This window comes from Leucoraja erinacea, chromosome 19, assembly GCF_028641065.1.
Source record: "Leucoraja erinacea ecotype New England chromosome 19, Leri_hhj_1, whole genome shotgun sequence".
NCBI lineage: Eukaryota > Metazoa > Chordata > Chondrichthyes > Rajiformes > Rajidae > Leucoraja > Leucoraja erinaceus.
This window is the reverse complement of record NC_073395.1, coordinates 38,203,033-38,216,271: the sequence shown is the minus strand read 5'-3', so window position 1 is coordinate 38,216,271 and position 13,239 is coordinate 38,203,033. Positions and strand designations below refer to the sequence as shown.

The 13,239-nt window shown below is 45.7% G+C and overlaps 1 protein-coding gene across 1 annotated transcript in view; it reads right to left on the bottom strand.

Moving 5' to 3' along the window:
* Positions 1 to 13,239, bottom strand: part of asz1 (ankyrin repeat, SAM and basic leucine zipper domain containing 1) — an 88,712-nt gene that overhangs the window by 60,286 nt on the left and 15,187 nt on the right. Inside the window, exon 2 of the mRNA XM_055650853.1 lies at positions 3,450 to 3,594. Coding sequence (XP_055506828.1) covers positions 3,450 to 3,594 — 145 coding nt within the window. The remainder of the gene's footprint in view (positions 1 to 3,449; positions 3,595 to 13,239) is intronic.

Below are 13,239 nucleotides of genomic sequence, written 5' to 3'. Positions count from 1 at the left end.
CAATCTTGCAATGGTGTGTCGATATACATATTTGGCTATCAGCAACTTACCTACCAGGTAAGCTAAATACAGTGGCAGACACCAGGTCACGCAAGTTTAATGATAACACCGAATGGATGTTAAACCCCAAAGTATTTGCTGAAATTACAAAGCAATATGGCACACCAGATATCTATCTCTTTGCATCCTGACTGAATCACCAGGTACCAATGTATGTCGCTTGGGAACTCTGAGGCAGCGGCGATGGATGCATTCGCGCTGGACTGGGGGAACTATTTTTTCTATGCTTTTCCCCCCTTCTGCCTCATCAGTCGGGTACTACGCAAAATGCAGATGGACTCAGCTTCAGGCATTTTGGTAGTACCCGACTGGCCCACTGGTTCCCAGTGGTCCTTGACAGGGTCATTGAAACACCAATGACCATTCCCAGTGGACCAGATCTACTGATTCACCCTGTGTCACGCGAAAGTCACCCATGCCATGACAGAATTAACCTACTGGGTTGCAGATTCTAAAAAGACCTTTGCTGGACCTGGGATTGTCAAACAGGACCATGGACATGATGACAGCATCTCACTGACTTTCCACCAAGAAACAATACCTCTCGAGCATAAGAAAATGGGAAACATACTGCTCGAGAACAGGGACAACATACAGATCAACCACCATAACAAATGTACTGGAGTTCCTGGCCAGCCTTCACCACGATGAAGGTCTGAGCTATAACGCTATCAATTGTGCTAGAAGTGCACTGTCAGCCTACCTAAAACAGGCACCTGGACAACAGGCCATAGGGTCTCATCCGCTGGTGATCAAATTAATGAGAGGGATCTTCAATTCAAAACCCCCAAGACCTAGGTATTCCAAGATCTGGGATGTCAGTGTTGTCCTGACATACCGAAGGGTATGGTCACCAGCCAGATCCCTCACTCTGGAACAGCTAACCCTGAAAACGGTCATGCTGATGGCGCTAGTCTCACCACAAAGGGTCCAGTCCCTTCACTTACTCAGACTGGACAACGTGGTCATAACACCAGACCAAATAACATTCACCAGGAACTTCAGGTCTTATTATGGAATTCCAGGCGTACCCACCTGACCCCCGTTTATGTGTCATGACTCATTTGCTGTTATACATCAACACAACTAAAAATTCCCGAGGGAGAGAAAAAGCTCTATGGGTCAGCCATAAAAAACACACATGGTCGGGTGTCGAGCCAAACCATCTCTAGATGGCTCAAACAGGTACTGGGAGCTGCTGGAGTGGATACTGACATTTACACATCTCACTCCACCAGGGCAGCAGCCATGTCGGCAGCTAAAAGAATGGACGTGCCATTAGACCACATCCTGGCAACAGCGGGGTAGTCCATGGAGAGAACCTTTCAAACGTTCTATGACAAGCCGTTAGCAGAACCTGTTTTATTTGCAGAAATAATTTTGGATTCTGCAAACATATAATTTAAGCCCAGGGGAGCATTATTTTCTTTGTTAATGTTTTCAAATAAATACCATTATTGTTTTATAAACAAATTCATGGTTGATTACGATAACATACGTTCTCCCTTGGATGACTTAGGCAGCGAGTGAAGTATGAACTGTTACACGGTTTGAAATCACAGAGCTTTAAAATCTTCACGTGACTCCGAAGTAAAATAGTAAGATTAAACGAGAACTTACCAGTTTGAAGTTTGATCTGTATTTTATGAGGAGTCACGATGAGGGATTACGTGCCCTCCGCTCCCACCCTCAATTATAGAGGTCAACTAGTAACTTAGTTCTCCTTATCTTTACTATGTTTATTTCAATTATTGTGTTGTTTCTGTGATTCCACACCGTTGCTTTGAAGTATGTCGCACATCCGTGCTGGACGGGGTCTTCATGTAATCCCTCATCGTAACTCCTCATAAAATACAGATCAAACTTCAAACTGGTAAGTTCTCGTTTAATCTTACTATTAACCCTGTGTAGGTAGTGAATGATAACCAGGGGTAACATCGAACTAGTGTGATCGGGTGATCGATGGTTGGTGTGGACTCGATGGGCCGAAGGACATTTTTCTATGATGTATCTAAATTTAATTAAACTAAACTAATCCAAATCTTGTAAATGTCCCCATGAACAGTAGAACTGGCAAAACCATTGTGTGAATTTAATGCTGGGGTCTTTCGAAGATGTATCTAGCAGAGTAGATGAGCAGAATTAATGAATATGTGTAGCTGGATTTTCAGAAGGCATTCAATAAGGTCCTGCGAAGGAGGTTGGTGACCCTTAATGAATGGCTTCTGAAGGGGAAACCACATTGTTCCATGTTGTATTCTATCTACTGTTTGTCACCCACTCACTTAGCTTGTTCACATCCCCTTAAAACACTTTATGTCATTGCCCCTCTTACATTCCCACTTAAATGTTATGCCATAAGAAAACCTGGAAATATCACAGGTTGGCACGTCAGCCACACAGTTAATGGTGATTATGAACTTGAGAAAGACTTGGGAGTATTATATGGCATAGACTGAAAACTGGATTTAGGGTAAAAATAACTAAGATCTTCTAAAATAGACACATAATACTGGAGATACTCAGCGGGTCTGGCAGCATCAGGCAGAAAAGGAATTGGTGACTTTTCAGGTCGCACCTATTCCTTCTCTCCAGAGATGCTGCCTGACCCGCTGAGTTACTCCAGCATTTTGTGTCAATCTTTGTTGTAAATGAGCATCTGCAGTTCCTTCTCACGCATAAGGTCTTCGCAGTTTGACTGGCTCCAACTAGTGGGCACAGCAGGTATCGTTTCTGGCTCCCAAATGAATGGCATTTTTCTGCTCCTAAGTTATGTTCATATATGTAATTTTTGTTTAAGCAACTTTTTCTTGATCTAGATTTCAAATGATCAGTAATGGTTGTCTTCAAGTAAATATTAACCAGTTATTTTAGTCATGATACAAATTCCAAACATTATTTATTCCTTGCCATTATTTAATCTATACAGAACCTGATCTTGTTATCATCCGGTTTGGCGGTCTTTCTATTTGCGCAAAAACGGTTTGCGATAGCGCTACGATTATTCACCAGTTCACTCACCGTTCTCCTGTGCTGCGAGTCCACCAAGTTTCATTTCGATCAGTTGAGTTTCGTAAAAGTCAGCGAGTTTTAAAAATCTTAAAAACCGCGCGTGCGCAGATCGAACTCTTCTCCTGCCAGTCGGTGCCGCCGACTGGATTAGTCTCTTCCCCTGTCAGTCCCCGGGATGATCCGCCCCCTCCTGGGCCGTCGCGTCTTTACTGGAGCTGAGGGTGGCCAGCGGAGGTATCCAATCGGATTTTCGGAGGGTCCCAAAACAGCCAAGCCCCGCCCCAAGCAGCCCAGCCCCAAGCAGCAGCCCAGCCCCAAGCAGTAAATTGCATGGAAAATTAAATAAATAAATCCTTATTACATGGCATTTTCCTTACCCGAGTTCAGAATTTGTTCAACCAAACGTGAATTTTGTGATGATAAAGCTTCTTTCAATGTGCTTGCCTCTTCATCATTTTTTGATATTTCAAACACAGATGATTTATCTTGTGGGCTGTTTTTTATTTCATATGCTTTTACTGGCTGAAAGAAAACAAATTAAAACTAGTAAGCACATTGCAAAAGAAAGCAGTATTAAGGAATTAAATATTACTCATTTATATGATTAAAAACCATTGCCTTCTGTACAAACGTGGTTAATCTCGGAATGGGATTTAGTTGAGTCGAATAGGCAAAAGGAGTGTGAAACATGACTTGCCAGTAATTTTGGCATCCTGCAATATCATTAGTGTAATAGTAAAATTAAAAATATACACAGTAACGCTATAAAGGAAAAACATGTTTCTGAAACTTAATTTACAAGTTTAGATCAACTTTCCCAAGGCACAAAAGTAAAAGCAATACCATAACTCTTCATTGTTAGATAACAAGAGCCCAATGAATTTGTCATTTGCTGACCTTTATAAATGCTTAAATTTATTACCACTCCACCAGCTTCTTTGTGGGAATTACAGAAGACAAAGGAGAATGCCATTTATTCTGCCAACCAATTTCTACCTTTTTTTTCTCCAGAATCTTTAGCATTAGCAAAGCATTGGATTCCCAAGTACAATATCGTTTTAAACACTAACTTAAGCAAAACGTTTAGTTCAAAGCCAAGGAATTTTATCTTGCATGATCTTGATGACCTGAGATTGCTTGCAGTGCCTTTAGATTTAATTGTACACATTTGATCGAATCTACATAAAGCTGGAGAGACACCAGCACCAACAGTATTGTAATATACTGATCCCAAAAAGGCTACTCTACAATGCCAAGTAGAAATTAAAGTTACAGCTAGCAACAAAAAAGAAATTGGCAGAGTTACTTTTAATGCTGCATGAATGTCTGTAGAGTGAGCATTTCATTGTTCAATTGAAAAATTTAGGTAAAGCTTCCAGCAAAGTGGGCACGCTGCAACAAACTGTCAAAAAACCATTTCACATAGTTAATTATTTGTCATATAACACAAGGCCAAATGCCAAAATCACACTAGGGTACACAATTGGAAAATTCAACCAATGTTGCGTCATTTTGCTATGTTATATTCTACCAACTACATTCATAGCCAAAAGATCACAGGACTATTGTAATTATAAACTAAAAATTATTGTACTAACACAAACAAAGCTTTCTTTTTTCCTTTTATAAAATTCGGCATGAGTCGAAAATAAAAAATAAAAGCTAGACTGAGGAAATTAAAAGTTTGGATATTATCAGCAACCATACACAGGTGAATATAAATAATTCAAAAAATGCATGATCAATTATTCACAAGTACTTGGCATTCATATGTTTATGAACAATAATAAACAAATAATAAATGGGTGAGTTTGTTTTAAAATTGCTCATGGGCGAGGGCTTCAATCTCGTATCAAACAATAAATTGTAAAGATAGTATTATCTCTCTGCTTTGATCTTAACTACTGTGTAGAAACATAGAAATTAGGTGCAGGAGTAGGCCATTCGGCCCTTCGAGCCTGCACCACCATTCAATATGATCATGGCTGATCATCCAACTCAGTATCCCGTACCTGCCTTCTCTCCATACCCTCTGATCACCTTAGCCACAAGGGCCACATCTAACTCCCTCTTAAATGTAGCCAATGAACTGGCCTCAACTACCCTCTGCGGTGTATGAGTGAGGAGATACCTGCAGTTCAAATGTCACATAAGGCAAATACAAAGCTTGTCCTGATGGCAGTATAATTTGCCACTACATCCTCTGTAGTTCAAACTGTAACGGCCCTGCTGTTCCTTTGGATCGATCAGCGACGTGGAGAGGTGGGATGTGCTGCCTGTCCTCCATATGACATCGCCCAGGCTCGCCCACACATCATTGTAAGCGACGCTGCTCTAGCCGAGGTTTGGAGCAAGCAGCCAACAACGAGGATCCATCACCCAAAGTCAGTCATGACCGAGGGGATCCTACGATGAACTACATGTACAATTTTGTATGTAAATATTTCCCTTCTGGCTCTAAAGGTTGAAATAAAGGTGTGTGCATTAAAAAAAAAATGAAGGTTTGCAATACACTGGATAAACCTCACTCCCACCTGGAACTTTTCTGCTTCAATATTCTCTTGCATTACTCTTTCATTGCCAACAAGAAAAAAATTAACCTCAGATGTTTGAAGTTTGAACAAGTAACAGAGCTTGATTTTATAATAAGATAGAATAAATAAATACATAATAAAAGGATGCTAAATTTACAATTTCTTGCTCCTTATTCTGGTAGAGGAACATTGAAGAATTTCAAAGATTGGCACAACAAGCTGGAGTAACTCACCGGGTCAAACAGCATCTCTGGAGAAAACGAATAAGTGGCTTTTCAGGTCTCGACCCCTCTTCAGACTAGTTTTGACCTGAAATGTCACCTATTCCTTTTCTCCAGAGATGCTGTCTGACTCGCTGAGTTCCTCCAGCTTTTTGTGTCTATCTTTGGTTTAATCCAGCATCTGCAGTTCCTTCCTCCACATTGAAGAATATCAATTTTCTTTGGAGTTCCAAGTTTGTTTCGAGAGTAGGAAAGTTAGATTTAGTGCAATTATGACAAAAAGCTAGTCTACCAGTGCTAGAGCAGAACCTGAAGTAAATAGTAAGTAGAAGGATAAATTAGAAGACTGATAGATAAAATGGTTTCATGGGCTAGAGCCGAAAAATTGGCATCCCAGATCATCAAATAAAGAGTACAATTCTGAACAGTAAGTATCATCGTTGATAAAGAAGAACAAGATAAAGAACAAAGGTACACAAAAATGCTGGAAGAAACTCAGCGGGTGCAGTAGCATCTATGGAACGAAGGAAATAGGTAACGTTTCGGGCCGACACCCTTCTTCAGACTGACCAATCTTCACTCGTTCAGACTATACATTTTATTAACTGGCTAGTAATTTGGGCGGCACGGTGGCGTATCGGTATAGCTACTGCCTTCCAGCGCCAGAGTCCTGGATTTGATCTTAACTACGGGTGCTTGTCTGTACGGAGTTTGTACGTTCTCCGCGTGACCTGCGTGGATTTTCTAAGAGATCTTCAGTTTCCATCCTCATTCCACAGAGTTGGTAGGTTTGTAGGTTAATTGGCTTGGTGTAAATGTAAATTGGCCTAGTGGGGGGGGGGGGGGTTCTGGAGCGCTGGTATGGGTGTTGTGGGCTGAAGGGACTGGTCTCCAGAGGACTAGTATGGACATTGTGGGTCAAATGGATTCTTGGGGTGGCAGCACAGTCCCTCAAGCCTGATGTGCTGGCAGCTCACTCACGGCTGGTGGGCTGGCAGTTAACTCACGGCTATTCCTTGAAATTCCATTTCAAGCAGGGCGCAAGGTCACCAAAATTCAAGTGCAGTTTCTCTTACCACTTCAAGCAGGGGGGGGGGGGGGGGGGGGTTCTGGAGCGCTGGTATGGGTGTTGTGGGCTGAAGGGGCTGGTCTCCAGAGGACTAGTATGGACATTGTGGGTCAAATGGATTCTTGGGGTGGCAGCACAGTCCCTCAAGCCTGATGTGCTGGCAGCTCACTCACGGCTGGTGGGCTGGCAGTTAACTCACGGCTATTCCTTGAAATTCCATTTCAAGCAGGGCGCAAGGTCACCAAAATTCAAGTGCAGTTTCTTACCACTTCAAGCAGGGTGCAAGGCCACTAAATTTAAGTGCAGTTTCATACCATTTCATGCTGGGTGCAAGGCCACCACATTCAAATGCAGTTTCATACCATTTCATGCTGGGTGCAAGGCCACCACATTCAAATACAGTTTCATACCATTTCATGCAGGGTGCAAGGCCACCACATTCAAATGCAGTTTCATACCATTTCAAGCGGGGTGAAACCACCATAAAACCACACAAACACCACTCACAGTTCAGTAGACATGTGTTCAGTGTTACTCACAGCTCAGACTGAGAGACATGACCCTCTCACATTCCCCATCTTGCAGAGACTGACTGAGACACAACGCTTCCGGGTTTTATAGTCCCTCCCCACTCCCACCGGAAAAGATGTGGCCTTCATTGACAGGAGAGAGATTCTCAACATTTTTGAAACACTAATAATTTTTATTTTTCATTGATGGGAAGAATCCTCTGCACCTGATGAGCAGTTGGGGACTGAGTAAGATGGCTAAAAATCACAGCCCTATGTGGTAGCATTTTATCTAAAATCAATATACAGGGCAAACAGGAAGTTGTCAAGTTTAGACAACCAACCATTTGCAATGCTTTTTACAACCCAAAACTCCAAACCAACCATTTGCAGTGCTTTTTACTTCAGCCTAAAACCCCAAACCAACCATTTGCAGTGCTTTTTTGCTTCAACCCAAAGCCGGACCCAACCATTTGCTGTGCTTTTTCTTCAACCCAAAACCCAACCAACCATTTGCAGTGCATTTACTTCAACCCAAATCCCCACCAACCATTTGCAGTGCTTTTACTTCAACCCAAACCCCCACCGACCATTTGCAGTGCTTTTACTTCAAACCAACCACATTTTCATTTTCAAACCACATTAAGGCCACTCAAGGTCAGTAAAACCACACTAACAGTTTAGTAGACATGTGTTCAGTGTTACTCACAGCTCAGACTGAGAGACATGACCCTCTCAGATTCCCCATCTTGCAGAGACTGACTGAGACACAACACTTCCAGGTTTTATACTCCCTCCCCCCTCCCAACAGCAGGGGCAGCAGAGAGAATGTCAACATTTTTAAAAACATTAATAACTCTTTTATGTTTCATCGATGGGAAAAATCCTCTTGTCCAGCGCAGTGGAGGGGGACTGAGTAAGCTGACCGAAAATCACAGCCGTAAGTTTTTTCTAAAATCATGAAACAGAAAAAAAGGAAGTGGTCAAGATCTTACTTTTAGTAATATAGATATGTCCTAGATAGGACAATGAAATTCTTACTTGCTACAGCACAACAGAATATGTAAACATAGTACATAACGGGAAAAAAAAGTTCAGTGTGTATATGTAACATACACACATGCTGAATAAATAAACAAATATAGTGCAATAATAATAATAGTCTGTCGTAGTTCAGAACTTATTTGTTGTTGTGCTCAATAGCCTGATGGCTGTAGGGAAGAAGTTGTTCCTGAACCTGGACGTTACAGTTTTTAGGCTCCTGCACCTTCTTCCTGATGGCAGTGGTGAAATGAGTGTGTGGCCAGGATGGTGTGGGTCTTTGATGTGCAGGAAGATTGTTCCCGATGTTGGGGAAGTCCAGGACAAGGGGGTCACAGCTTAAGGATAAGGGGGAAATCCTTTAAAACCGAGATGAGAAGAACTTTTTCACACAGAGAGTGGTGAATCTCTGGAACTCTCTGCCACAGAGGGTAGTTGAGGCCAGTTCATTGGCTATATTTAAGAGGGAGTTAGATGTGGCCCTTGTGGCTAAGGGGATCAGGGGGTATGGAGAGAAGGCAGGTACGGGATACTGAGTTGGATGATCAGCCATGATCATATTGAATGGCGGTGCAGGCTCGAAGGGCCGAATGGCCTACTCCTGCACCTAATTTCTATGTTTCTATGATGTTGGCTGTCTTTTTGAGGCAGTGACTTCGATAGATCCCTTCGATGCTGGGGAGGTCAGAGCCGGTGATGGATTGGCAGTGGTCACAACTTTTTGCAGTCTTTTACGCTCCTGGACATTCAAGTTGCTGAACCAGGCCACGATGCCACCAGTCAGTATACTCTCTACTGTGCACCTGTAGAAGTTCAAGAGAATCATCTTGGACATACCGAATCTCCGTAATTCTTTTTAATTGCATCAGTGTGCTGGGTCCAGAAAAAATCTTCGAAATATGCATGCCCCGGAATTTGACGTTTTTGACCCTCTCCACCATCGTCCCATTGATATAAACAGGATTGTGGGTCCTTATCCTTGCCCTGCCAAAGTCCACAATCAGTTCCTTGATTTTACTGATGTTGAGTCAGATTGTTGTGCTGGTACCATTTGGTTAATCGGTCGATCTCACTTCTATACTCTATAACTCATCACCTTCTGTGATTCGTCCAATGACTGTGGTGTCGTCGGCGAACTTAACGATGGAGTTCGCACTACGTTCGGCTACACAGTCATGAGTATAGAGTGAGTAAAGCGGGGGGCTGAGCACGCAGCCTAGAGGTGCTCCCTTACTGATTGTTACTGAGGATGAAGTATTTCTGCCAATTCGAACAGTCTGTGTACGAGGATGTCGAGGATCCAATTGCAGAGGGATGCGCAGAAACCCAGTTTTGTGAGCTTGGTTACCAGCTTTTTTTTAAAAACGTAATTTAAAAAATGTATTCAATTATTAAAAATACTATTTACAATACAATAAAACAAACCAGAACCCACCACCATAATACAAACCAAATATCCTAAATAAACTAGTATACAGGGCTCGAAATTAGCAGTTGCCCGGGTGCCAATGGGCACCTAAAATGCCGCCGGGCAACCTAAATGCCGAGTCATTTTGCCCGGCTTGGCACTGCAGATACTGGTTTATACCGTAGACACAAAAAACTGGAGTAACTCAGCGGGTCAGGCAGCATCTCTGGAGAAAAGGAACGTGACATTTCGTGTCAGCATCAGCTATAGTGCGGGGCAAAGATACTAGGTGCAGGGTGACGGAGGGTCGGAGCGAATGACAGTCCCTGCACAGCGGCAGCGGCTCCACCTCCACTGATAGTGACCTCTGCTTGCCACCTAAGATCCCAAGCTCGCTATAGGATCTTTGCTTGCCACGCCGCGAACAGCGATAACCGCTTTCAAAACAAACCCTCCCGCACGCCGAGGCCAGGAGGAGGGAGTGGGAGGCCCCCTTACGCCATCTGAAGCACCTGCACCGCTCGGCCCCGCACCTTCCTGTTGGCTGGCGGAGGTCCCAACTGCCTCCCCCTTTGGTGGCGGCACTTGACGGTGGATAGGGACGGCCAAGGCAGCGGGGCGATGATACCGGTGTTGTCCAAGGAACGCTGACCTTCCTTCCTCCCCACCTCCTCTGTGCCCCCCCCCTCCCCCCCTCTCTCTCTCTCTTTCTCTCTTGTATGCCCCCCTCCACCCCCCTTACCCTGGGACCCCTCCTCTCAATTCCACATTGAACCCCATTCCCGCCTCTATGTGCCAGATGGCACAGTGAAATGAAATTCCCATACAGCCATACAATAAAAAAAAGGGACACAACACACTATAGGGTTTGACATAAAACATCCCCACACAGCAGAATCAAAGTTTCCCCACTGTGTGGGAAGGCACCAAAGTCAGTCTCTTCCTCCATTGTTCCCCGTGGCCAGGGCCTCCCCGTGCCCTCAGCAGTTGCCGCTCGGGCAGCTCGATGTCCAGGACCGCTCGCCGGGGTGTAGTACGTCCAACGTCGGGGCTGCGGGACGTCCTCAGCGGCGTGGACACCAGAGTCGGCCCCCTCCTACCGGAGTCGGCGGCTTCCAAAGCCCGCAGGCCGTGCCGGGTGGATACTGCTGCTGGAGACCCTCTGCAAGGCGCCCCAGGACTCCACGATGACAGTCAGCGCCGCCCGCGTTGGAAGCTCTCCGCACCAGAGCAACCGCTCAGCGCTTCGGAGCTCCAAACGGCGACCCAGGTAGGCTCGGAGAAATTGTCGCGCCCCCGCCAGGAAGAGACTGGGAAACGGTTTCCCCCTTACCCTGCCCCCCTCCCCCACATAGAAAAGTAAATGATTTCCCTCAACACACGACTTTAGACTAACTAAAAAATAAAAAAAAAGATAGAAATAACAGACAGGCTGTAGGTAGAGTTAGAAACAGTTAGATCCGGTAGGCGGTGCGGCTCTGGCCAGCAGCGGCCTCTGCAGCCTGTCCGCGTTTTTATTATTTTTTGTCTGTGTTTTTATGTAGTTTTTGTTATTTTATGTTGGGGTGTGTGTGTGGGGGGGCGGGGGTGGGGTGGGGAAACTTTGAATCTCTCCCTGCACTGGAGACCCGACCTTTTCTCGTCGGGTCTCAGGTGTCGTTGAGGCCGCAACGAGGAGCGGCCTCCAACAGGAAGAAGCCGGGGACTCAGGTGTCGACTCACCGTTGCCGTCGCGGAGCTGGCCGAGTCCGGAGCGGGTGGAGCGGTGGAGGAGCGCTGCTGCTGCTGCTGTCATTGCTGCTGCTGCTGCTGCTGTTGCTGCTGCTACCGGAGAGTCGGAGGCTCCAACGACGGGTCTGTGGACGGCGGCACCGGGAGCCCACGGCTCCCTGGAGGGAGACCGCTTCTCAGGGCTCCTGCAACGGCGACTTCTCCCGCCCGAGTTGCGGGGTTGAAGAGCTCCTGGAGCGGGGCCTGACACCACTGCCCCGCGCGGCTGGAATGGCCGCGGACTCTGCGAGCGCACACCGGGGGCTCTAACACCAAGACCCGGTGTGCGACCTCGCACCACCCGGCGTGGCTTTAATGGCCGCGGGACAATCGCCATCGCCAGCCGGGGGCTATGACTTTGACTCTGACATCGGGGGGGGGGGGGAGAGTGCAGTGGAGAGATAAGTTTATTTGGCCTTCCATCACAGCTATGTGATGGATGTTTATGTTAAATGTAATTATTGTTGTGTCTGGGGTCTATTTGTATGTAATGTATGGCTGCAGAAACGGCATTTCGTTTGGACCTCCAGGGGTCCAAATGACAATTAAATTGACTCTGACTCTGACTCTGAGGCTGCTGCCAGTGCAGCGCCACACTGACATCCCCTGTGCTCCCCTCCCCATCTAACCCCAGCCCTATGCATCCTGCACTGATCATCCTATCCACCTCGCATTGATTCTCCTGCTACCCCCCATCCATCCTACACTGGTCACCCAATTCATCCTTGTCTGACCCCCCTCCCATTCATCCAGCATTGCTCCCCTCCCATCCATCCTGTACTGATCCTCCCATCAATCCTGTACTGACCCCCCCTACGTTTATCCTGCACCGATCCCCCCCATCCATCCTGTGGTGATCTCCCCATTCATCTTTTACTGATCCCCCCCATTCATCTTTTACTGATCCTTTCATTCATCCTGCACTGCTCTCCCGATCCATCCTTTACTGACCCCTCCCTCCATTTATTCTGCACCGATCCCCACCATCCATCCTGTAGTGAACCTCCCATTCATCTTTTACTGAGACACCCATTCATCTTGTGCTGATCCCCTCATTCATCCTGTACTGATCCTCCATTCATCCTCCACCGATCCCCCATCCATCCTGTAGTGATATCCCCTCCATCCTGTAGGGATCCGCCCATTCATCCTGCACAGACCCTACGATCCACACTGTACTGGCCCCCCACCCCCCATTCTTCCTGTACTGATTCCCCCGTTCATCCTGCGCTGATCCTCCCCATCCATCCTGCACAGATCCCCCCATCTATCCCATATTGATCCCCCCATTCAACCACACTAGCATCCTCTGTGCTCTCCCCTCACAATTTTACCTACTTCAACCAACACACACTAATTCCCCTGCCTCAATCCATCCATTCTGCACCGATTGTCTTATCAACCCCCCCCCCCCTCCCCCCCAGCCATCTATCCATTCCACATTGATTCAAACCACCCCCCCCCCCCCCCCCCCGACCCTTTTGTGCTGGAAATGTCTTCAGAGCAAACATTAACTATGTTTGATAACGGAATGCAATCAAATGTGTTTTAATTCCCAATGTTATTTGTATTAATTCATAAAGATAAAGATGGATTCATTAAGTTGTGAACACGT